We start from the raw sequence: 24,116 nt of genomic DNA on the forward strand, positions 1-24,116 counted from the left end.
ACTTCTAGAGCGGCGATGATGGCTGTTATCCGGGGTGAATGTTGGCTCCTTTGGCCCCCTTTGTTCCCCTCCCCCTGCTGCAAGCGCGAGGGTTTCCAGCCTCAGTGCTCAGACATCCCTCCGGTTGCAGGAAAAGGCAGCCTGGTTCAGATCCCTTTTCGGCCTTGGACTATGTTCCCATGGGGTTACCCCGGATCAGGCACGTACAAGTCTTCGTATTGGGCTGCACTACCAGCCCCGAACCAATGCTCAGCCTCATGCAGCTACATTGCGTTTGGGATAGCTAAAAACTATTGGGAGAGACGCGCCGCTGCCTCATTTCAGTTATATTAAAATATGGGGGGGGGGGGGGGGTTCCTGTCATTTTCTGCCAGCAGAGCTCACTTCTCAGAAGGGACCCGGAAGTTTGATTGCTTATGGGCGTCGAAATTCAAATCTGCGGATACGAGCAGCTCATCTTTGCTCTCGTTCCCTGTTAGTCTCAGTGAAATGACAGGAACGCTCCTCATTCAAAGAAACCGCACACGGCACTATAGAGATTTGGAAGTAGAGGGGATCCTACATATTGTATTGCGCGTACGGCTGCATTCAACTGGAATGCGAAAATGAACGTTGCGTGTCACGTAGTTCATTTTCTATCTCTATGGGATCCCTCCGATTAAGCCCCTCTTGCTATGCGCGGAGAATTTAAATTAGAAAGTCACTCTATCGCCCCCTGCAGGACAGAAAGGCTCGCTGCACCCATTTGACGCGGCGACAGAGCTACGGAAAGGAAGGAGGTGAAGGGTGACCTTTTGTGCATCTGCAGCTGGAATTGCTCCGCTTTGGGGTTCATTTGAGAGAAGTGACCTACATCGCAGGTTCCTTATTAGCCCCCTTGAGATACTGCATGATAAGTGGTTCCAAGATGGTGACAGGTGGGAGAGGCTTGTAAATATGCCAGAGTCAGTGGGGACCCCCTGTTCCTTATAGGCACATGAGACGGGCAGAGCATCTCCATCATGGTTCATAGCCATTGTCCTCTGTGAGTTTGACAAGTCCTCTTTTAAAGCCACCCAAGTTTGTGGCGGTCCCTGCCTCCTGTGGCAATGAGTTCCATATTTTAATTATGTGCTCTGTGAAGAGGAACTTTGCCTTAGGTGTCCTGAACCTTCCAACATTCAGCTTTCTTTAGAGAACACTGTGCAGCTAAAGCAATCAACTGAGTGTATTCCTATTCACAAGCTCAGTTTATGGACACGGCAAGGCAGTGAAGCTTGTGGACAATTTAGTCGGAACTCCCCTATCTCAACCTGTTCTTGTGGCTATTTGGAAAATCAGTGGATTCAGCAAATAGTGATGTCTCCAAGCTATTTAGGAAGGGGGGAAAGCTCTCTTGATGCCTCGCTATGATCAAGCAGAATGGCCAGCCTTTATTTGTTTATTTAGCAGAGCCAAACCTGAATGTATTTTCATGCCATTCCCAAAGATCCTTGACAATATGCTTTGCATGTTGAACTTTAAAGGCCAGAGCTCCCTCACCCTACGGCCACATTCTGGAAAAGGACTTGTCCACATGGTTTTCATTCAAATCTTGCAGGTCCGGAGAGTGCAGAGCCCAACTTGTCTCGGGTGGTCGTCTTATTGTACAGCATTTGTGTGGTGCTGCAGCCTGGAGGGAATTCCTATTTTCCAGGTGCGCAAAACAGCTAGTTAAGGCACACCAATGGGGTCCTGCTGGCTGAATCCAATGCTATGCAGTTCTTGTCTGTGAATGTGACTGAGGGTGTTGAAAAAGGAATGAGATTTTTTGTGGTTCCATCTTTCCAGCCAGCCACCTCTGCTTTATATTTTCGAACCTTGTTTGTTTGTGATACCTTTGGACAGCTCTTACGATATTCTAAATTTTTGCCTGATCGTTTGTGATTTCAAGGACTAGTTTTCATCTATGCTTGGATACAACTGGGCACTACTTTGAGTCAAAATGGCAGACTGAACTTTTCAAAATTGCACTGATTTGAATCACAGACTTCAAAATTCACTGGTTCCCCTCCGCCCTTGTCTCTTAGAATTCCTGAGCCTCACTAGATAGGAGGCTGCTAGTAAACAAATTATCTTTCCTTTATTGGCAAGTAGTTCTGCGGGGGTAAAGTGAAGGAAGCAGTGTACAGGATAGCAAATCATGTTAAGAGGAGCTGCAACCCTCAACATACCTCTCCCCATTTCTTCTACAGCAAGGGTGGAAGATCCTATGGCCCTTCAGATTTTATTGGTCATGAGCTCCCATGAGACATGGGGATCATCCACACATCTGCTTGTCACGTGATTTCTAGGCAGGTCCATCTTTTGGCACACCGTTTTCCCTAGGAAAACCCTCTGCTTACAGCTGAATCGAGGGGTGGAGGTGGATATCAGTCAGGTTTTCTGCAGAGTGACGTTTGTTCCAATTCAGCTGTAAATGTGCAGTTTCCTGGACAAAAGAAAAACATTTTGGATCCTTGCCTAGAAATCACAGGAAAAATGGAAATATGGGTGAGCCCTCAAGCCAGCATGTCCGGTGACCAGAAATGGTGGGAGTTGGAGTCCAGCAACATCTGAAAGGCCACAGGCTCCCCATCCCTGTCCTAGAGGCTCAATGAAACAAAGTTAACAGATTTAAGAAGAGTAGTCATAGTGAAAAGCTAAGAAAACTCAGTGGAGTTACCTCTAAGTAAATATGCATAGGATTCAAGTATGACTTATACTGTGATACCTCCAGATGTTCGACTACAACTTCCATCATCCCTAGCCTCACTTGTTGAGCCTGGCAGTGTTGTGAAGTCCAGAAACATCTGGAAGGCCTCAGGTTCCCCACTGCTGTGGTAGCCTTTGCTGGGTGTAAACTGGCACACATTTCATGGTCTGTGGCTAAATTCTAGCAACCCTCTGGGCCAATAAACATTCTGGTCTCAGGAGCGGGGGGGGGGGGGGAGGGATGCATTCTAAGACAATCACAGAATAGAAGTAAATGAAGACACTAGTCAGGAGTGAATGGCTGAAGTACATTATCGGTCACACTTTATTTACAAAACCAAGTGATTCATACACTGCAATCTACTGGGCAGTCAGTGTAGGGCTGGGATTGGGAAAATAAAAGGACACACACAGCAGGTCGTAGGAGGTGTCAGCAGGGAGTCATCTCCGTTCCAGGGCGCTGGCTCTGGAAGATGTGGGAGCCCTTGAAATAAGCAGTAGGCAATCCAGGCTGATGTTGCAACTATGGTTTTGCTCAGGCGAGGGAACGGAATTTGTGTTTAAAGAGGAAAGGGGAGGCCAGCGATCTTTAGCCATGCCACCGCTGAAGATTCTGCCTGCAGGCACCTTCCAGAACTTTACTTCCAGCGCCCTCCAACTTTGCCCTTGGCTCCGGCCTTCTTGCTGCTGTAATACAGATACGAGAAAAACACGTCAGCGTGCCAGTCCCAGACACATCCTTTACCAACCCTTCGGTGGGTGAGTCCCTCAACATTTCTCGTCACCAGAACAGGCCAGATCCAATGTCCCTTTAACTGAGTGCATCAGCATTAAAGTGCATGAAACACAGTTCCAGGTTGTTACGTTTTATCATTGAAACAAGGGGTGGCCAGCTGACCATCTATGGGTATGAGCTGGCCTCAAAAGCAAATTTACCTCACCCCATGTGGTTAAAAAAAAGTGACAACAGGCCCGCAGTTTCAGATTTTCCAGAAATGAAAATTGCATTACACCTCTCTGGATTTCATACATTGCTAAGCACATGTAGCCCACAGCTGGAAAGCGCTTTTAGCTAGGTAGTGCCAGGTTTATTATGTAGCCAGGGGACTTATGAAAGGGCAATGCTGACAGTAAAATACACTTCCAGCTCCTGGACCACTGTGTCGCAAAAAAGTGATCCCCGGGAATGCAGAAGTTACCGATTCTTGACTTAAACCATTAATGATAACAATGGTGCATCATGCTTCCTACTTATTTGATGAACCATGGCTGTTCACAAAAATACTTTTTCTTCAGAATTGCACAAATGCCTTTAATCTTTACTGGAACTATTCACCTATTCTCTCTCCATGCCCCCCCCCCCCCCCCCGGATCCAGGAAACAAGGAGATAGTCCTGGAGTTCTCCTGTGGTGGTTCAAATGATTTCCAAATTCCTTTATTTTGCAAGCAGATAAAACAGCACCCAAAACATGCGCAACACTTACCTTTCTGCCATAAGCTAGGTCTAGTTCCAGGTGAGTGAGTTAGTCTAGTGTTAGAGTCTCCGCACTGTGGCAACAGCAGATCCCTCTTGCAATGCCTGTTCATTGCTTAATCCTGACCTCCCCATGCACATCCTGATAAGGCTCCTTCCTGAAATTACTGGACAGTTTGCACACTATTTATAGCTGGATGGTACTGCAAGTTGCCCAGCAAACTATCCTGGATTAGCAGCCTGGGACTGCCTGGAATAAAGGTTCCTTAGGAAAACTCCAGTACTGACTCATCCATGGAAGGTATTCAGATGCAACAGCAACAAGGAGTATCTTTTGAATGCTTACATGGCTGCTACCAAGACCAGTGGATTTGTTCAGCAGTAGGTTCACCTATGGGAGGATCTGCCACAGTGACATACATGCATATACACACAGAGAAGACAGAGTGCATACTTTACCTGTCAGTTAATGCAGGTGGACACTCTATTCTGAAATTAAACCTTATACATGAGAGACAAGAGGCTGCCAAGTGCTTTCTCAGACAATAGAGACTGGCATCCTATCGCTCCACCTGCACTGCCCATATAGCAAACATCTCCACCTGCACTGCCCATATAGCAAACATGGATTATGAGGATGATGGCACTGCATTGTTGCAGCAGGCCTTGTTAGGAGTGCTGCTTTGCAAAAGCTTCAGACCAGCTCAAGAACTTCTGGATCCATCTCAATGGCTGTTCTGTTGCCATTGTTATCACTGGGTCCCAATTTATACTGAAATACAGCATGAAGCCCTGAGCACTTTGCTTCAGAGTTTTCAAATATTCCTTTTATTTTATTTTTTAAAGTGTTCTGATTTAACAATAAAGAGCCACTTCTTACTTTAGAATGCCACACATTCCAAAGCAAATTATTTTAAAGTTCAATTCATCTTTGAAATCTGGACCACAAGTCCGCTCAAATGGAATATGCTGCTGTTACTTTTCTTACCTTGTCTGGAATTGACATTGTTTATTCATTAATATGAGGTGCTTCAGCATGAGGCAAGTGGCACCAGCGCTTAATACTTGTTTTTTTTTAATCATTTGGAATGACACAGATTGACAAACAAAAATCTGTAATTAATTCTATTCTGCATAAGGAGACATGTCGTTTTGGCTGTTTTCCTTTCCTCTGTGTAGACTATACTGAGCTTGGTGGACCAATGGCCTGAATCTATGTAAGGCCGCTTCCTATCTTCATCCTGTGTTCCAGTATAGACTTGTGTATAAAGAACAAGCAAGCACAGAGTTGCTTCTTTCTTCCACTCTTCCAACTACCCATTCCCAATCTTTGACAACTTCCCCTCCCAGTGGCCTTCATCTCTGATGCATTCGGTTTCTTAGTGGACACATGCAACAAAGAAGACACGGAACAAAACAAGCAGGAAGGGATTTGAATTAGGTAGGAGGAAGGGGAATTTTTAAAAGGTCAGGTGACCAGTTCAAAAGAACCCGTTGGTGGCCCATGGTGTCCATGTGGTACCGGCAAACGTGGATGAGATTAGTGTTATTACATCCTGTTCCTTGCAGTATCAGAAAGCACAAAGGAACTGCAGCACAGCCCCAGGTGAGCTTTGCTGAGATTGCGGGAAAAGGGGTGGGTTCTTTCGCATGGTAAGATTCACTTCAGTTTCGCCAATCTTTACTACAGGGAAGGGAGAGGGGTGGAATTTGTCATTCCTGCTTCACCCCCCCCCCCCAATCCCCATCGCAGCAGAAAAGAAGGGCAGCAAAACTGAAGTGACCGCCGACAAGCGTTGAGAGCAGATTTTTCTGTACTTTGGGCTGGGAGAGGGAGACAAGGAGGTTACTCACTGCTTCTGGGCCTGATCAATCCGGTTCCTGAGGGTGGTGATCTGCAAACAACATACGTGACGAGGTTTTTAAAAGTGATCTCGCTTCCCATAGTGGAGGGAAGGTGGGTGGTTGTTACCTGGCAGCAGGGCTGCTGCATGTAGATAGGTTGGGATCCTAAAGTCTTCCCTTTGGGATGAAAAGCTGAGAGACAAAGACATTGCTAACTGGCAGTAAACTTACCAGAAAAGTTGTTAAATGTTTATAACGGCACCCCAGTGAGCAAGAAATGCTGTTAAAGTGTTTATCCAGGTTTATTTCAAGGAACCTGACTACATTATGGTTGGTCAAATCATGGCAAGAAAACAAGAACAGGAAGATCAAAAATGACCTTTCTTGGGAACTCTGGAGATTTTGAAAGCTTTTATTTTAATACAGGCATTATGGTGCTGTTCCTGAAGTGAGCTGTCTATGTATGCGTTATGTCATCCCCTTTTCCCCTGCCCATCTTCACAGCTCAGTTGCAGCCTCTTCCCCAGCCCATAAACGTTACTGGAGATTTACCAGCCAGTTAGCAAACATTGATTTGGAACACAGAGAATGACCTGTGTTGAAGAGGAGCTGGAAATGGACAGACTCCAAAGCTGGAAGTTTAACCAGTTCAGTTTGCTCAGCTTAACTCTGACGCTTCTCCTGGGAGCTGCCACATTGGAAGCACAAAGCCAACATCAGCCTCCACCCTACAGGACTCAAAAGAACCTTTAAAAGAAACTACGGTGTTCCCATAAGCTTATGGCAATGGACGTTTTCCTATGCATAAATGAAATGATAAAAACTGCGAATGTCACTTGTAAGGAGCCACCTGCTACATTACCAAGACTGTGACATCCCCTTCATATTACCACAGCAGCAGCACCACTGCTTCCACATGGTAAGAAAGGCAATGGCTGGGACATATCATGGAACATATGATTGGCTCCAAACATTACTGTGCTACAACATGGAAAGAAGCCAATGCACAGAAAAAGGCTATTATGCTCCTCTGCCACATGTGAGGGTGACCCACAGAAATGTACACACACAAATCTGAGTCCTGTGCATCCAAACCAGATGTACCACTTGTCGTCAAGTACTGTAATCCACTTGATGCTATGCTCCACATGTTTGCCAAAGTAAGAGCTCCCAAAGGGTAAAGGAAGGAAATATCAGAAGTAGGCATAAACTACAGACATTTGAAATCAGTTCCCAGGCTCTGATAATTTCTGTGGTTGTCTCATTTTTTATTGGAGGGGTGTTGTGTTTTGAGTTGTGACAGAAGTCAGGGGGGGGGAATCTTTATAATTAATTGTGTGCTTGGTTAATGAGCCTTTCCTTTAATTCCAGTTACTCTGGTTGCCATGTGGCATAGGTTCCTCAGCCCCTAAGAAATAAGGTGAGAAAACAAGACAATTGTCCTATTAGACCCTGGCAAATTCAGCATAGTTAAAATTCTTCATTAGCCATATTTATATTATTCTCAGGAGTCCTTGAATAGGTCACCCAGCAATATTATTTCTTGTCCTTTGAAACACACTTTAAACCAGTGCAAGAGTTCACGTTTCATCCTTGTCCACCATTTTGGATTTTGTTGTCCACCATCTTGGATTTCCATGGCAAGCAGAAGCAAAGAGACTCTAACACCAGAAGCAACGGAATGACATGAAAAGGAAAAACTTGGCCACCGGATATACTTACTTTGCAGGCAAAATCTGCCTAGTGGAACTCCCTAATGGCTCTTAAACCAGGTATTTGTTAAGGAACCAACTTCGCTTTGCTCGTCAGCCTAGCCTCAGGGTTTAGGACTTACCTTCATTGCTAAACCTGCAGTAAGCTGAAGACAGCAGACATGGCACTCAATCTCCTGGGAAGAACAGAATTGGCAAGCTACAGGCAAGCACTGAACAGCAACTTGGCTTGCTGTTGCTCTAACAAGAATGCTTTCTTTCCATTCTTCCTTACTTTCGTGCTAACTTTGTATTTTCTTTTTTATGAATTTTGTTCTGCTGCCTTGCTTATTTCCCTTCTATTATAGACTCGCCTACCTGCCCCTGCCCCCTACCTAGTTCCTGTGTTAAAAACAATTGTCCCTTTTCTATTTCTAATTCAAGCATTAAAATGTCGCAAGAACTAGCTTGCTGAATCAAGATCAAGCTCCACCCTATCCAACATGCTGTTCCCATCAGGAGCCAGAGATATGCCAGTGGGAAGCTCCCAAGCAGAGCAAGGAGAGGATGGCCACCCCGCATTAAACTTGTCTCTCTGGCTCTGCACACAGTCACAGTTCTGGATTCTCTGTAGGACATGGGCAAACTTATAAGAATCTCCCTAACCAGCCACTGCTTCTCACCAGTCTCCCCATGGAATACACCCCATGGATTAATCTGAGGACTGCAGCTCAGATCCTATAGAAATAATTCTACTGAAAGAGGCTGACGTCGTATTTCTGTGGTTGCATTCTATGAAGCCTGAGATAACCACTGGATTCAAGAATTCTCTGCTGACCCTGCCCTTCATTCCCAGTCCCCCTGTTTTGCTGCCATCATCCAGTCAACCTACAAGGTGCCTGAATCCAGAGGTCCGGAGGCACAACCACTATATTCAGCAATGTGTGACCCTGCACCCGTATTCATCCGCTTAACCTGCTCTGAGAGTGAATGGAAGGAAAGAACAGTGCCATGTCCAATGCTCAGCTTCTTGCTCTCTGTGCCAGGAACTGAGTGCCAGCCTCCTGTCCTGCGTGAACCTGGAGCACCCGGACTCTGGGCATGCAGGAGGCTCATGCACATAAAACAGCCTTTTTTTGCTGCTTTTGTCATGTGGGCAAACTCTTTGTACTTACAACTTGGACAGTGCCTCCACCCTGCAACGTAGTGATAAAATCTAAGAGAGATCAAGATAATTATATTGGCTTTGGGGTACTTCTCAAATCCAGATGTTTGCAGTATGTACTCAGAAAGAGGTAAATAGTCCCAAGCAACACATTAAAAATCTCTGCTTTATATAGTATCTGGTAAGCAAAATGCAAAGGATTGCATTAACATTCTAGCACAAGGCAAATGCTTAAACAGGGAGTTCATCAACAGATACCCTATTCTTATATACTGTCAAAGAACAGAGTCCAAGCATGATGGGACAGATGTGCACATCGGTCAAGTTCCGTCCTCCCCCAGCACAACTAGTCCTCTCTAGGCTTCAGCTCACGTACATGTATAAGGAGGGTACCACCTGTACAGTGTGCATAGGCCTGGCAACGTGCGAATGGACTGCAGGTTCTTTAGCTTTTTGCACACTAAATTTTGCACAGATACAGAGTGGTTTCTCTTTTATCACATGGCAGGAGAGCAGGGGCTATGCTCACAGTTCGTAGAGAAATTTGGGATATTTCCATGTTCCCATCCAGTGTGATCATTCACACACACACGGGTTTGTTTTTCAAAATAAAAAATATGGCAGGTGTCATGTAGGGTTAGGAAGACAAAAGAAGACATGTTGCTGGTTTCTCTGTCTACATGAGTACAAGTGAGGGAGGTGACATGATCCATGGGTGAAAGAAGCAGGTGACATCAGAACAGAGTTCAGCATTAGAATACCCCTCGATATTTCAATCCAGTGCTGAAAAGTGCTGACAGACCTATAGAGATAATAGGGTACCTCTCTTGGTTTCTGTGATGGAAAATAAAACCATGAAATTAGTCATTCTACTCTTCAAGGCACTTTATGATGGAGACAGGTAAATTCATGGATTGGGCTAAAAACGCTTTTCATGCTCTCCTTCCAGGCACATCATGAAGGCATAAGTTCTCTTCTCCTGCTAGAAAACCAAAAGCCACTCTAGGCGAATAGTTTCAGAGTCAAATGAAATGTAAATCCCACTGATAAGAATTCAGAGTGGTATTTTAAAGTCCACACACTACGCTTCTCCCAGGAGAATTGCAACCATTTTCTACTTAGGTGTTGGACGTAAGCAGAATAATAACCAAGATCTCATTTTCTACTCACATCATATTTCTGTCTCTTGATCTTCTCTAAATACTCATACTTCTCCGTTTCCAGCTGATATAACCAGTCCCACATCTCCTTGGCTTTTTCCCTGTGAATTGAGGAGGAGGAGGAGGAGGAGGAGGAGGAGGAGGAGAAGAAGAAGAAGAAGAAGAAGAAGAAAGGGGATAACAGTTGAAGTTCCCATAGCACATCTTCCGTAGATATGAAATATGAAATACTTTATTGTCACTTGTACAACTTGTATACAGTGAGATTACACAGATCCCAAAGAACTAGTAGCTATAAGGCAAAGTTTTATGCACCACACTAGCTGGTGCTGTTGGGAGTTGTAATCCAAAACATCTAGAGGGCACCAGGTTGGCAAAGGTAAAGGGCCATCTTGTTTATATGAATATGGCACTTTTGAGATTTTATTAACCTGTAGTAGTTCACATAAACTAAAAGAACAAAACTAGGACAACAATGATATGCTTGAGCAATACTACAAGCATGGGTTATTAAAGGGTGCTTATATCAATAGGAATATAATAGGGCGTGGGTGGCGCTGTGGTCTAAACTACTGAGCCTCTTCAGCTTGCCAATCAGAAGGTCAGTGGTTTGAATCCGTGTGACAGGGTGAGCTCCTATTGCTCTGTCGCAGCTCCTGCCAACCTAGCAGTTCGAAGCACACCAGTACAAGTAGATAAATATGTACCACTGTGGGGGGAAGGTAAATGGCATTTCCATGTGCTCTGGCTTCCGTCATGGTGTTCTGTTGTGCCAAAAGTGGTTTAGTCATGCTGGCCACATGACCCAGAAAGCTGTCTGTGGATAAACGCCAGCTCCCTTGGCCTGAAGTGAGATGAGCGCCACACCCCATAGTTGCCTTTGACTGGACTTAACTGTCTGGGGTCCTTTACCTGCCTTTACCTTCAATAGGAGTGTACTATCGAGGTGGCCAGTCCCATTTTGAAACCCATGGCCAAAGGGTAAGGTGCCACCAAACCTGGTTGCCCCCTTGCTTTTCTGGGTTCTGACGGCAGGGCTGCCCCCACCATGGGAGATCTTGCCATAATCCGGAAGCTTAAAATGCCCTTCCTGGTAGGTGCATGAACATTATTAGCATTCAGGAGGAATTTAAAAGCGTTCCTTTTCCTTTTGACAACCTTGCAATTATGGACTGTGCAGGCATGTGACTGTTTCTAGATGTTCATAATGTATTTCAATATTTATTTTATATTAACTGAATTTAATTGAATTGTTTTAGTCCTTGGTTGTTTGCTGAGCTCATTTGCAAGGAAGGACAGGATCAAAACTGAATGAATGAATGATAAATACACTTGACTCCTTCCATTCCGTACAACTCCATTTTACCTCAGCTTGTCCTCACTAAGATGGTCAATGTTTAGAGGTTTGCGCCTCTCTGCCAGGACCTTCTTCTTCAACTCCCTTGCAGTTTGTTTCTTTCCTCTCTTTTGATCAGCCTGTGGGAAATAAAAAACCCAAACATTTTCAGTATATCACAGGATGCATGTAGGTAGGAATTCCTGTGTCCTTCTTGCCCAGTTCTGCCTCCAGCTCTGTCCTTTGCTCGTGACTAACTCCTGGATTGCTTCTTGATCCTGCCCCCTGGTTTGACCTCCAGTTCTGGTTTGCTCTTTGGTCTTGACTATTGGCTGCAGGCCCAGTATCAGCCCCTGGCACTGTGGGGCAAGTGCTGGGGCCCATGCCAAGGCCTTAGGACCCAGCGGGGCTGATGTCAAGCAAACCTAAGTTGCTGGCATTTGTACAGGAGAAAACCAAAGCCCAAGTGTCTCTGCGTGGATCCTGAAGCTCCCTTGGCTTCCCTTGAAAGCAGAAGAGCTTTTCAGAGCTCTTGCCAATGTGTGGCTAGAGAATTCCTAGCAACTGATGAGACCCCCCCATAAGATACAGGGAACACTTAACCAGAGGCTTTTTCAGATGAGCGCCGTTACGCTTGTGTGCCATTTGCCACATTTTCATTCCCTCAAGTCAAACAGTGGATGTACCTTAGCCAAATAGCTGCTGTATGTGGCACCCATGGAGGACAGAGCCTTCTTCTTCTTCATGTCATCCTCAGCCCTTCTCTTGGCATCTTCCTCCTCTCTTCTTGCCTTCTCCTCCTACGAAGGGACAAGAGGAAAACAGCCAGCATCAGACTTAGAGATCATAAGTGCAGAACAAGGAGTTTGGGGAATGGCCATGGTACATTGTGGGATGGAGCCAAAAGGAGACCAGGAGCAGTAGACTGCAGAATGGAGCAAAAAGTATTAGACTAACTCTGCCAGAAGAAGTCTCTTGATTGCTCTGTCTCTCTATGCCCTTTTAAAATGTGGGGTTGGGGGGTTGGGGGGGTTATTGGGTTGTTATTTTGATTATGTGTTTTGTGGTTTTATATCTTGATTTTATTCTGTCAAACACCTTGAGACCTTCGGGTATAGGATTCAATAAGCAACAACAACAACAATAACAACAACAACAACTCACAGCAAGCCTGGCCTGGCGCTCCTTTTCCTTTTCAGCCCGGATTCTTTGCTGTTCAGCCCTTTCCGCTCTACGTTTCTCCTGTTTATTTCATGCAAAAGAAGAGGAAGCAATGAGATGTTTCATTGTGACTCTTTATGTACTGTTGGCTGGAACAACATTTGACAGAAGAAACTTCCCTCAGAGTAAAACAGTCCAAATTGGTTCAACAGTGATCTCATACAGATAGCCAAAATATCCCTAGAGGAGGTCCCTCCACCTAGGGTCTGCTTTAGCCACAGGGGTGTGGTAAAATTGTTGTATGCCTTCTAAAACACTTGTATTTAAGCCGATCAAAGGATAAAGCAGTACCTCTGCTGCAGACAACAGTAGAGACTACAATGCCCATTTGGATTGTGGATTTGATGTCATGTGGGGTTTTTTCAGATGAGAAAATAGCATAAGGATCAAATTCCCCCTCACTCAAAATAACAATAATGTTATTAGAAGCTCATTTGGATGGTATCCCTTCCACCTAAACAAAAAGGTGCAATTATACTTAGATAAAAAAGTGTTAGCTCTTAAAAATTCACTCCTTTGTGTTACAGAGTAGGGATGGTACATTGGGTTGTACTCAAGGCTAGCCTCACTGAAATCAATAGACTTAAATAAGTAATGTTAATTGATTTCAATGGTTCTACTCTCAGTTGGATATAACCATTAAGCATTGTGTCTCTATTAAAACTAAATTGTGGGACTCTTGAGCAGCAGTACACTGTCCTCTTGGAGAAGAAATTATTGTGGAGACCACACCAGTGAGACTTACAATTCTTTCTTTAAGGGCTAGGATTTCCTCTTCTTCCTTCTTCCGAGCTTCAAAGTGGCTATCAATCAAGGCTTGAAGCTCAATCAAGTCTTTGTTCTGCCTCTTCTTTTGGATGTCCTGGAGTAAGAAAAAGAAGATGGAATGATGGCTATGATGCAAACAGTGACAATGGAACAATTTGGATTATTTGGGTTTTCCCACTCAAAGAATCCTTCCACATCCTCATTAATTAAAACCCCAAACACTCAATTTCCTCTCAGGATTAGGAATATGTCTTTAGGATTGAGGTGAAGGTCCTGTTTTTAACCCTCTTGTCTAAAATATAATGAAAGGAGCCAACAATACTTACATCAAAGTCTACTTTCTCCCCCTCTGGGATTTTAGGAGCAGTCAGCCTTTGGGGGAAGAGAAAGTAAGGCATATAAGCATCAAAGGTAAACATTCCAAGGAGAGGTATGCTATTCGAAAGAACTATTCAGAAGAAAATGTAACTGAAATTAAGGTTGTATGAACACTAATTGGGAAAGCTTAAGTACAATGACAACTTAGAGCTGAGGTGTCAATCTAAAAAATGTTGATGGACCAATTTCACCTCCTAACAAATGTCCAACGGCAGCACTCTCAAATATTTCTGGGCTACAAAATGTCAGTTCCACCTGATTTCAACACCAAGTGATCTACTGCATGTCAATTATAAGTTACCGGTAAATTGAAAATATTGTTCCTTCAGATCTGATAAAATATCTATCCTTTAAAGATTGCAGCATAAATACAATAACCATGACATATTTGGACTTTTTTGGTCTACTAAGAGTGCTGGCACCATAGAGATGTGCATGGATCAGTTTGGATGAAGTATGACAAAGATGCTGCAGGCTGGATTAGAGATCCCAAAAAGGCTAGATTAATACCTTAATCATTATGTTGGACACTCCTGCTTTACAGAATAGTTGATTTGCTGTGTCAATCTTTGTATGCAACAGAGAAAAACTAGTTTTTCCATATGTAAACACATGCTACTATAAACCAGCTAGTATCTAAACCGGGGTGGGGAACCCGTGGCCCTCCTGATGCTGCTGAACCACAACTCCCATCATCCCTGGGTGGCAATGATGGAAGTTCAACAACATCTGAAGGGCCACTGGTCCACAGCCACCACTCTTGAGAAATCACAGACTTCCTCTCAGTCAAAGGTCATCTGCTTTAATGCATGCCACTCATTCCCTAGCCCCAATACACACATCCTTAATATGCATTGATGGCATTGCCACTAATGTACATAACACCACGATCCCTCTCTAACTCCCACTGCTCCATGCCCCCTTTTTATCCCTTGCCTGCGTTGTCCTCCTTACCTTCTTTCAGGCCTCGATACACCTGGAATATCCTTCCTTCTCTGTCCTTCCATCCTCCTCCCTCTCTTCCTTTCAATCCCTTCTCAAAGTCTGTCTTTACCATAAATGTTTCCTGGACCAGTGCACTCTACTTTGCACTGTACATGACTAATTAATCCCCAAGTACCCCATCAGCACTGCCATCACAGTTTCCTTACCTAACTCTGGATTTATTCCTCTTCTTTCTTCATTCCATGCCACTCTAGACATGAACTGTGGCACTATACCCTGTTGAGGGCATAGCTGGTTGGTACCAGAAGAGTGGCTTTGGACATTCTAAATTAGGGTAAGGAACCTGTGGTCCTCCAGATGTTGCTGACTTCCAGCCGTGCCGTGCCAGCTGGAGCTGATAAGAGCTGAGTCCAACAACAGCTGAGGGGCCACAGGGTCACCATGCTTTAAATAAGTGCAACCAGTTGGATGCACATTTCTGCATTCGGTTGGCAGAACTTCCCTGCCATATTCCAAGGAGATGTTCACATATCATCACAAGGGAAAGAGAAGTTCAGCCAGCCAAATACGAAAGTCACTGCACATCTAGCTGAATCCACCTTCAAGTTGGAACATGATTATTTAGAACAAACGGTATTTTCAATATCTGGAAGTGCACACTTACGGTGGTACAACTCTGGGCTTCTTCTCTAAATATAGCAATCCATGAAGAAAAGAGAAAGCAAGGAAAGGAAAGATGGAGAAAGACAATATTAGAACAACAATATATCCTAGTCTGGTCTGCTAAAGCAAAAGAATCTTAAGGGATGTCCATTCTCATGGAATCATCCCAAGGGCACTTGAATCATATCTTTGACACTTCATAGAGACACACTCCTTGGCAGACCAGTTTTACTTGGAAGTAAAACAGTATAGAAAAACAAAACAAGAGCTTGCATGAAAGCTCCAACATAGCATCAGGAAGTCAGCAACTTCCTTCTCCGTATTGAGTGCTGATTCTCGAAACTTGAATGTCTTTTATGACCACATGCTATGTATGAATTCAAAGAATTCTGTCATACAATGCTCTTTCTGTGCCACCTTTGTCACTTTTGCAATGAGATTTCAGCAATAAAAAGCTCAGAGCCTATTTGGTCAGGGTATCATGAACGCAGACTTATTTTAGGAACTCCAAACATTCAGATTCTGAATTTACAAGGCAAATAATATGAAGAATCAAGTTTAAAATGTCGCCCCCTCAGCTGAAGCAGGGCTATTTGTTTTTACAGCAATAATGTTTAGGCAAAATAAACTGTGAAGCAAGACTCTTCTTTTCCCCACCCTCCAACTCACAGCAAGGTTTTAAAGTATCAGCCTTAAATGGAGATATTGTACATTTCTGCTTTGGAAAGTGATAAGCCTGGAAAAGAATTGCCTAGGATTTTTCTAAGCCAGTAAAGGTAAAAACATTGGGAATTGCTGATTATTTCAGCACTGGAACTATCCAAATCTTCTTCTTCTTAACCCATCCTTTAGCTCCTGCCAACCTAGCAGTTCGAAACCACATCAAAGTGCAAGTGGATAAATAGGTACTGCCGTGGCGGGAAGGTAAATGGCGTTTCTGTGCGCTGCTCTGGTTCGCCAGAAGCGGCTTAGTCATGCTGGCCACATGACCCGGAAGCTGTACGCCGGCTCCCTCAGCCAGTAAAGTGAGATGAGCGCCACAACCCCAGAGTCGTCCGCAACTGGACCTAACGGTCAGGGGTCCCTTTACCTTTACCTTTACTGCGACATAAAATGTGAATAGGAGGATGTTTCAGTGAAGTTGATATATGAGAAGTGTACTTTTTTTAGAGGTCTTTATACTTCTCATATGGTAAGCAGTGAGCTTTTTGATCTGAAATAGCTTTTTTAAAAACCTAGGGAACAGAATACAAATCACACCAAACAATATTTCATGGATGTTATTCAGAGACCCACTAAGTTCTGTTTGCCTCAACTCCCTTACATCAGGAGTGGGGAACTTGTGACCTTCCAGATCTTGCTAGACTATTACTTCCATCATTCCTGACCACTACCCAGGCTGACTGCAGCTAATAGGAACTGGGATCCAAAAACATCTGGAGGGCCAAGGGTTCCTCATTCCTTCCTTGTGTAAAAGGATGATTACCATATATATTCCTATTTCACCATATCAGAACAGATTACAAGAATGTCACCATATTTTTTTTATTTTAAACCCCCCCGTTCATATCATTTTTATTGTTCATCTGTTCCTCACAACTGGCTTTGAAATACATGTGCCATTGGCCAATATAACCACCCCATGTGATATCCAACTAAGCCAAACTCAGAGAAGATCTACTGAAATCAATGGACTTTAGTTTCTGATGTCCATTCTTCCCTGAGTATGGCTAAAGTGGAATATCACCCCATAGGTCTGAGCATCTGTTGATTATACAGGAATAATTCCATGAACATGTAGTTTAAAAAAGGTTAGTTTTCTGATCCTGGAATAAAAAGTAACATTTCTGTACTTTCAGGATAAGGGTAAAACAAAAAACAAAAAGTCTATTCTACTTTTTTTTTTAATTAACAGAAAACATGTGACAAAACAAGATGTAGTGTGTGCACAGAGACTAGTCTCAAGGTTACTGTTGTATCTTCAAGATAGCATTTCTTCTTCTTCTTTAAGGAACTGGATAAAACAAACAAACCCAATCATCATGGCAAAACCCTTTCTTCAATTGCCCCTTACTTTATCTGAGGTTCTGATTGTTCTGGTTCTTACAAACAAGAGATACAAGGCATAAATCCCTAAAATGATCCTGCCAAAAGAAAGAGTCCTTCAGTGCTTGCTTTAAAATAAAGAGAAAGAAAGCTGGAAAGTAAGCATGAGATTTTAAAAGGGGAGAGGGAATTGAAGTAATCTCATGTAAAAAAACAGTTTACACTCTCCCTTCAGAGTCTGAAATCTAGAAAGGATCAAAGCACATCAGTAAGGAATGTTGTTGTTCTGTCCCAAGGTCCTTTTTGGTCTCTAAAACCTCAAATCACTATGAGAAGACCCCATTAATGGCATGAATGGGGGCCAAACTGTGGGGGATTTCATCCCAAAGTAAATCCCTTCAGAAGAGGAATTTTTTCTAAGGACCACAGCAGGAGAGGAAAGGATTAAATTCCCCTCCTCATCTACTGCAATCCTGATAATTGTCCGTCTGCCTCCAGATGCTATTGATTTATATATATATATATATTTTAGAAGCCTTCACAGTATATGCAAAGGGATCCCTCTAAAGACATGTCTTGCAGTTGTTTGGACTTAAATCAATGCTATTTTACTTCTGTTGGGAATGACAACAGATTGGGGGAAGAGGAGGGGTTGCTGACGGCTTAAGACTTTTATCTCTTAGCAGTACAGAGGCATGAAAGGTTGTACATTTGCAACTGTGATGATTTGGCCCAGTTCCTGGTTTTACAGTGGGTGAGGATTAGAAGCAGAAAGGCGGGGAAAAGGTGTTAGAAAAGACAGTGTGCGATCTCCAAATGTCACCAAAATACCATCACAATATTCTCCTTCGGCTCCAGCTGCAGATGAAAGGCAAAGGAAAGAAAGGAACTGGGTCAACATGCTCCAATTTTCCTCCTCCTATTTTTCACAACACCCTTTTTTGTCTCTCCCCTCTCTACTTTCCAGTTTCTAAAAACCATTTGTTCTTCCTGTGCAGTTGAAAGAAAGAAGAGCAATACATTGTGTCCTATGACTGAAATAGGCGATGGGACTGTCAAAAAATGTCAATTTCTGAGGGCCAGGTCATACATACAAGACATATTTTTCTCCACCCAAGCAGTCCTGTTGGCTTCATGGGTGGACAAATGCCATGTTTATTGTGTAGACTGTAAGGTCCTTGTAGCAGGGAACAGCTTGTTTTATAATGATGATGATGATGATGATGACATCTCCATCGTACAGCAAAAACGATATAATGAAGGTGTCAGGGACACCTCTGTGGGACGGGAGTTCCACAGCTTAGGGACCACCACAGAGAATGTCTTCTCCCAGGCCACTGCAACCTCCCAAAATCTGGAGGGTTGTGGAATGACCAAGAAAGCCCTTAACGTCCAAGAGGGTCTGTAGGGCAGGAGACAGTCTTTCAGATATGCAACCCAGTCAGATGGGTGGCATATAAATAATAATAATAATAATAATAATAATAATAATAATAATAATAATAGTTATTATTATTATCATCATCATCATCATCATCATCAACAACAACATCATCATCCTTACATTTTGTTGAGTATATAACTTCCAGAAATGGATGTGAGTGGCAATCATACAAAGTAACAAGAGGTCTGTGGCTGGCTAATTTGCTGTTTGGGGAAATTTTTCACTTTTACTGATTTTTGAAAATGTATTTTATAGTATTATTGTGGTTTTGGTGTTATATGAGCTCCAATGTTTTCCTGCAAGGGTACTGCAGCCTGTAAGATGGGGTAGAAATGCATTAAATAAACAAACCATGTGCTCAGTAGCTGAAAGAATATATATATACAGTTCATATTTACAGATCCTAATGTTTGAATTTGTCAACTTATATGCCAAAGATAGAGATCCTATATGCAAACTGTGCATTAAAGCTATGAAATAGGCTGCAAATCAGTGCTCCTTTTTCTTAAAAAAAATGTTTATGGGTACTCTCATTTCCTACTCATATTGAAATACTGCCCAAAATGTTTAGCAGTATGCTAAACATTTTTTTTAAGCACTGCTGCAAATGATATCTTAAGTAAGGTGATCAAAAGCTGAACAAACAGAAGGGGGAGGCCAAGGCCACTCTTTGGCTGGAGCAGAATTCAGTCTATGACCAGCCCTGATGACTAATGTCATCCAACAAATGAATGAGTTAGTGGAAACTTCAACAGCCACTAGTAAACCCTCTTGCCTTTCTTCATGATCCTTCTGGCCTTCTAAAACTTCACCATCCCATAATGCATTAATAGTAACCCTCTGAAAGTAAGGATGCCTTTCAGAAGCATAATATCCTCTAGTATTAAGGTACAGCAGGTGAAAATCTCTTTCAAAAAACTAGGGTGGCACTCTTCAGTTTGAACATCTAAGGCCCCTTTTCATATTGTAAAGATTTACTAATGGAAACTTTCCATTTTGTATTCAATTCCATGTAAATCCCACCTTTCCTCAAAGGCTGTTCAAGGCAATCTAGGTTTTATATTCGCAACAAACCTGTGAGGTAGATTGAATTGAAAGTGCGTGTGCATATCTGGAACCTTCTGTGAAAATCTGCAAAGAAAACTCCTATGCAAGGAATTTGCCCATCCTTCCTCACTACATGAAACCTAAGGCTGCAATCCTATGCACACTTTCCCTAGGAGTAAGGGCCACTGAAAACGGTATGATGAAGTAGACTTCCAGGCAATACTGTATGTTTATTAACATTCACCCTGATCAGTTTGCAGGGAGATTAGACAATGCTGGCTATTTAACCATCATTCCCGTAGAATTTGTTGCCAGGCAGATGAGATGACCTTACGTCAAAGCAAGTGTCATCCCACACTTCTCAGTGCATTGTCCCATCCCTTTGCTTATAACCATAAATCTGATCTTTTGGAGAAGCGTGTTCATTGCGCAAGACCTTCCAATCAACTACAGATTTGCAGCCTGAATTTGACTGAATCCCACCAAAAAATAGCAACCGTCTGACAGCACCCTTACTTCCAAGTAAACATGCATCAGATTGCGCTGCAAAGCTTCAAACGCTATTCTGCACTGCCCTAGAGGAGAAAAGGAAGACAAACAGTTCCTTAAGTGGAAAGCACATACCTTCTTGGACTTCTGCCGGAGGTGTCAAAGTGGAAGCAAGCAGTGATGGGAAGGAGAGAATAAAGGAAGAAAGAATATGCATGTAAGCACTCTTGAGCTTCATCAGGTGATCAAGGGATGGGTAAAAGAGAATAGAAGAATACTGGTTAAATATAAACATCTAGTGCAGAAGAGGCACTGAGGGAAGCTGTAGGAATGTGGGGAGGGAGGGAAAAACTAGGTTATTGCTGGTATAAGTCTGGAGCATTCAAAAACAACCCACTAGTCTGTAAGTGACAGTTTGTTAATCTTTTTTATCTTGTTTCTTCTCTTCCAACATCCCATTCAAAGACATTATGTACATTCTGTGAACATATCAGAATCAACATACGAATGTGGAAGTCGTGTCGCATACCTGGCTCATGAACTTCATCAGGGGAGAAGTGTCATGGAACAAGATGTAACGGACAGCGAGAGAACGGAAACAAGAGGAACATGTTATTACAAGGTCTTTGGGCGCTTCTATGAGCTTCAAGAGGGGTGGGGGAGGGGGAGGGGAGTAGAGGGAAAGAAAATTAATAACATTGAAAAAATCACATGAAAGCAGCCCACTGGGGAATCAATGAAGGTGAATGGCAAATACCAGATAAAAAGGCACATAGAAAAATGCCACACGTTTTGTCATTCACTTGTCAGCATAGCCCGGGCCAAGAGGAGTTCACCATTATTCTTTACAAAAATGTTTTCTTGGCTGATCCAGAAGAAATGCAAGTATTATCCCATTCATCTGGAGTGTAGCAGTTCTAAAGAGCTTGCATGGGATCATCTCCACAAAACCAGAAATGAGCACACTTATTTCTGTTTCTGGGTAGATAGTCTCATCAGCCCATTTTAGAACCACATGTATGGTCTGAAATTTACATCTGCATGCTTTGTTCATGGCAATTTGCACCATGGTAAGCTTTCATATTTTGAATAGTAAGAAAAAGCTGCAGTCAATTTCAGGGTAGCTATGATCTTCATTGTAACATTTTAGTACCTAGGCGTGCAAGAAAGCAAGGAAGTTCCATGGTTATCTAGCAAAGGTTCGATTTAAATCTATTCTTGTTACAAGAATAAATTTGATCTGTCATGTGGTTAGGTTCTTTGCACATCAGTGGCTTCCATTCCACTCCCAAAGATGGAAACCAACTCTGATTCCATCTGCATCTCTGGGGAGAACATGCAGAATTCCAAAACCAAAAAATGGATCTTTGCGACCATGCCCTTTTACAAAGAATATCCACTCATGAATACAGCAGCTTATCCACAGTAGCTTTTGTCTACACAAAGTCATTACAGTTTAATAAACTGAACTGAAGCCATTTAAAAGGAACTCTAGTCTCTAGCTCTCTTCACCCGTTACAATGAAAACATATTGAGGGAGGAGCACTTTCAGCATGATTTGTGAAATGGCCAGTAGGTTGGATCCAGACTTAGATTAAATCAGTGGGACTTAAGTTAGCTATATGTTGTATTGAAGGAAAGACAGTGGGTGGGATCCTGCTCCCCCCTCTACCTGTGCTCATCATAATGCGTGAAGAGGGCTCAGATCTTCCCTGATTCTGCCCCCACTAGCTGCCCATTTAAGAAAACCCTATGTCTTTTCTGCCTTTTCTATTTCAAGCGCCTGCAAATGTTTTCTTTCTCCCAGATACTTACAAGTGAAGGATGGGGAAATGCATTATTTTCGATCAAGAAGGTTGCAGGAAAAGAAATTAAAATCAAGCAAGTGTTAAGAGTTATTGAAACTGTTATCTCCTGTTTCCTTGCTCCACCTTTGAATTCCTGTACACATCACCCTTTCAGATAATCAGTGGAATTCAGAAGTCATGTCACATACCTGGTTCATGGACTTCGTGAGGTGGGGCGTGCCATTAGAGAAAAAGGAAGACAAGACAAGTAATAAATACAGGGTGACTGCAACCTTTGACTCTTGCAAGTCAAGGTTGAAATAAGTAATTGATTAAAGGGGATTAAAGGGGAACATAAATTAATGACCTGTTTAAAATAAAAAAGGAGACAAACATGAATGGGAAAAGAAGGAAAAGAGGTGGAGAGACAGGCAAATTAACATGGGGTCTCTTGTATAATATTAAACAGTGCAGTCCTGTACATGCTTACTCAGAAGTAAGCCCCATTGAGTTCAATTGAGCTTACTCCCAGGTAGGTAGGTAGGTAGGTAGGTAGGTAGGTATAGGATTGCAGTCTAAGTTGATTTACAAATGTGAATAGAAACCCTTGGAATCTATTTGTACTTTTCTTAAATACATAGGGATGATAGCCAGCTAGTCATACTCAGAACAGACCGAATGAAATCAATGCACTTAAGCCATTGTTTTTAATGGGTCTGCTCTGAACATGGCTTAGTTGGATATCACCCTATAGTGATTTGCACATGTGGAATATGAAATATGCACATATTGTCTGCATACATGGAACTGAGGATCACTTCACATGTTGCTTTTCTGAGCATGGATCATATTTCTCCATTTCAGAAAAGTAGCATAGGAAGCAGCACTTCCTAAAAGCTATATATCTTTCTGATATGGACCATGGCTGTTGTGTCTGTGTGCATGTGTGAATCTAACCATAGTACACCTACTATTGTTAGGTGTAAAAACAACACAACTATTTAATATTTATAAAAATGCCTATACTATACTAGCCATTGTACAGTTATAAAAACAAGCAGATCCCTGCCTGCAGGCTCACAATTTAATAAACATGACATGGTTTTCCAATTATTAAAAAAACACACAAATGCACTATTCATAACGCACAAGGATTCATGTCTGTTGTGAACTTCATCTGTGGAAGAGCAATTATTTTATTTTATTTTGCCAAGTACTTCAGAAAACCAAAGCCCTTAAGAATCAGATAAACTATACCGTTTTTTAAAAGGATGTCAGCGATGAATTACTTGTGTCATCTGGACTTTACATAAGTTCTCACCTTTTTTTAGAGAGGCAAGCATGTGGAAGTGCTGGGCAAAGTTGCAGGAGAAGAGGACAAGATAGCCTGCCCCTTTGTACTTTGAAGGGGCTTCAGCAGCTCCTGTGATGATTCTCTCAGCCTCCCACCTACCCACTTGCTCCCCCATGACCTCAGACCTGCTTCTAGTTGTCTATGAAGGGTTCTACCAAAGTCCATCAGCTACTGGTGGACAGTGTGAGCAAACTTATATTCTACAGCTTATCCAGGGAATGAAAATAAAGTAGACTAAAGAGGGCATTTTAATTTTCCCAGTCTTTTGGAACATGTGTAGGGAAAGGCAAAAGGTAGTCCTATAAATATATGAAGGAAGGCTAGCAATTAGGGGAATGCTTGGATCATAGAGATGGGTACACTAACCAAATACTATATAAAGGTATTTCCCTGGGAATGTCTAAAGTGTTGTGCAGCTAGTAATCCTGTGCTTCACCGTGTTCTTAGCAGAGTCTCAGTTGGCTTATATCCACAAGAGCACTGCAGTCAATGGATAAACCCTAGATCAGCCTTTCTCAACCTGTGGGTCCCCAGATGTTGTTGAACTACAACTCCCATCACCTTTAGGTAGCAAGGCCAGAGCTCAGGGA

General features: G+C 42.8%; 1 protein-coding gene and 1 long non-coding RNA gene across 12 annotated transcripts in view; one reads left to right on the forward strand and one right to left on the reverse strand.

The window, feature by feature from the left end:
* Nucleotides 1-3,009: 3,009 nt before the first annotated feature.
* The window catches only part of TNNT3 (troponin T3, fast skeletal type), a 39,680-nt gene continuing 18,573 nt past the window's right edge, over nt 3,010-24,116 (reverse strand). For 4 of the 11 annotated variants that reach the window (XM_083723232.1, XM_083723231.1, XM_083723235.1 and 1 more), the window contains exons 7-17: nt 20,915-20,926; nt 15,361-15,385; nt 13,700-13,745; nt 13,351-13,467; nt 12,549-12,626; nt 12,071-12,184; nt 11,415-11,524; nt 10,059-10,149; nt 8,899-8,939; nt 6,042-6,082; nt 3,010-3,399 (exon numbers count right to left, since the gene is read on the reverse strand). In XM_083723232.1, the coding sequence (XP_083579358.1) occupies nt 3,302-3,399; nt 6,042-6,082; nt 8,899-8,939; nt 10,059-10,149; nt 11,415-11,524; nt 12,071-12,184; nt 12,549-12,626; nt 13,351-13,467; nt 13,700-13,745; nt 15,361-15,385; nt 20,915-20,926 (773 nt within the window). In that variant the 3' untranslated portion in view covers nt 3,010-3,301. Of the gene's footprint in view, nt 3,400-6,041; nt 6,083-8,898; nt 8,940-10,058; nt 10,150-11,414; nt 11,525-12,070; nt 12,185-12,548; nt 12,627-13,350; nt 13,468-13,699; nt 13,746-15,360; nt 15,386-18,236; nt 18,322-20,520; nt 20,927-22,381; nt 22,394-24,116 lie in introns of those variants that run through there. The other 7 variants (XM_083723234.1, XM_083723233.1, XM_083723237.1 and 4 more) reach the window with 7 other exon arrangements.
* On the forward strand, nt 3,406-9,469 carry LOC310837377. The gene is made up of 3 exons (XR_014560513.1): nt 3,406-3,561; nt 3,596-7,261; nt 7,429-9,469. It is a non-coding gene; the product is annotated as an uncharacterized lncRNA (long non-coding RNA).

The sequence above is a fragment of the Podarcis gaigeae genome (genome assembly GCF_964106915.1).
Source record: "Podarcis gaigeae genome assembly, chromosome: 1".
Taxonomy (NCBI): Eukaryota; Metazoa; Chordata; class Lepidosauria; order Squamata; family Lacertidae; genus Podarcis; species Podarcis gaigeae.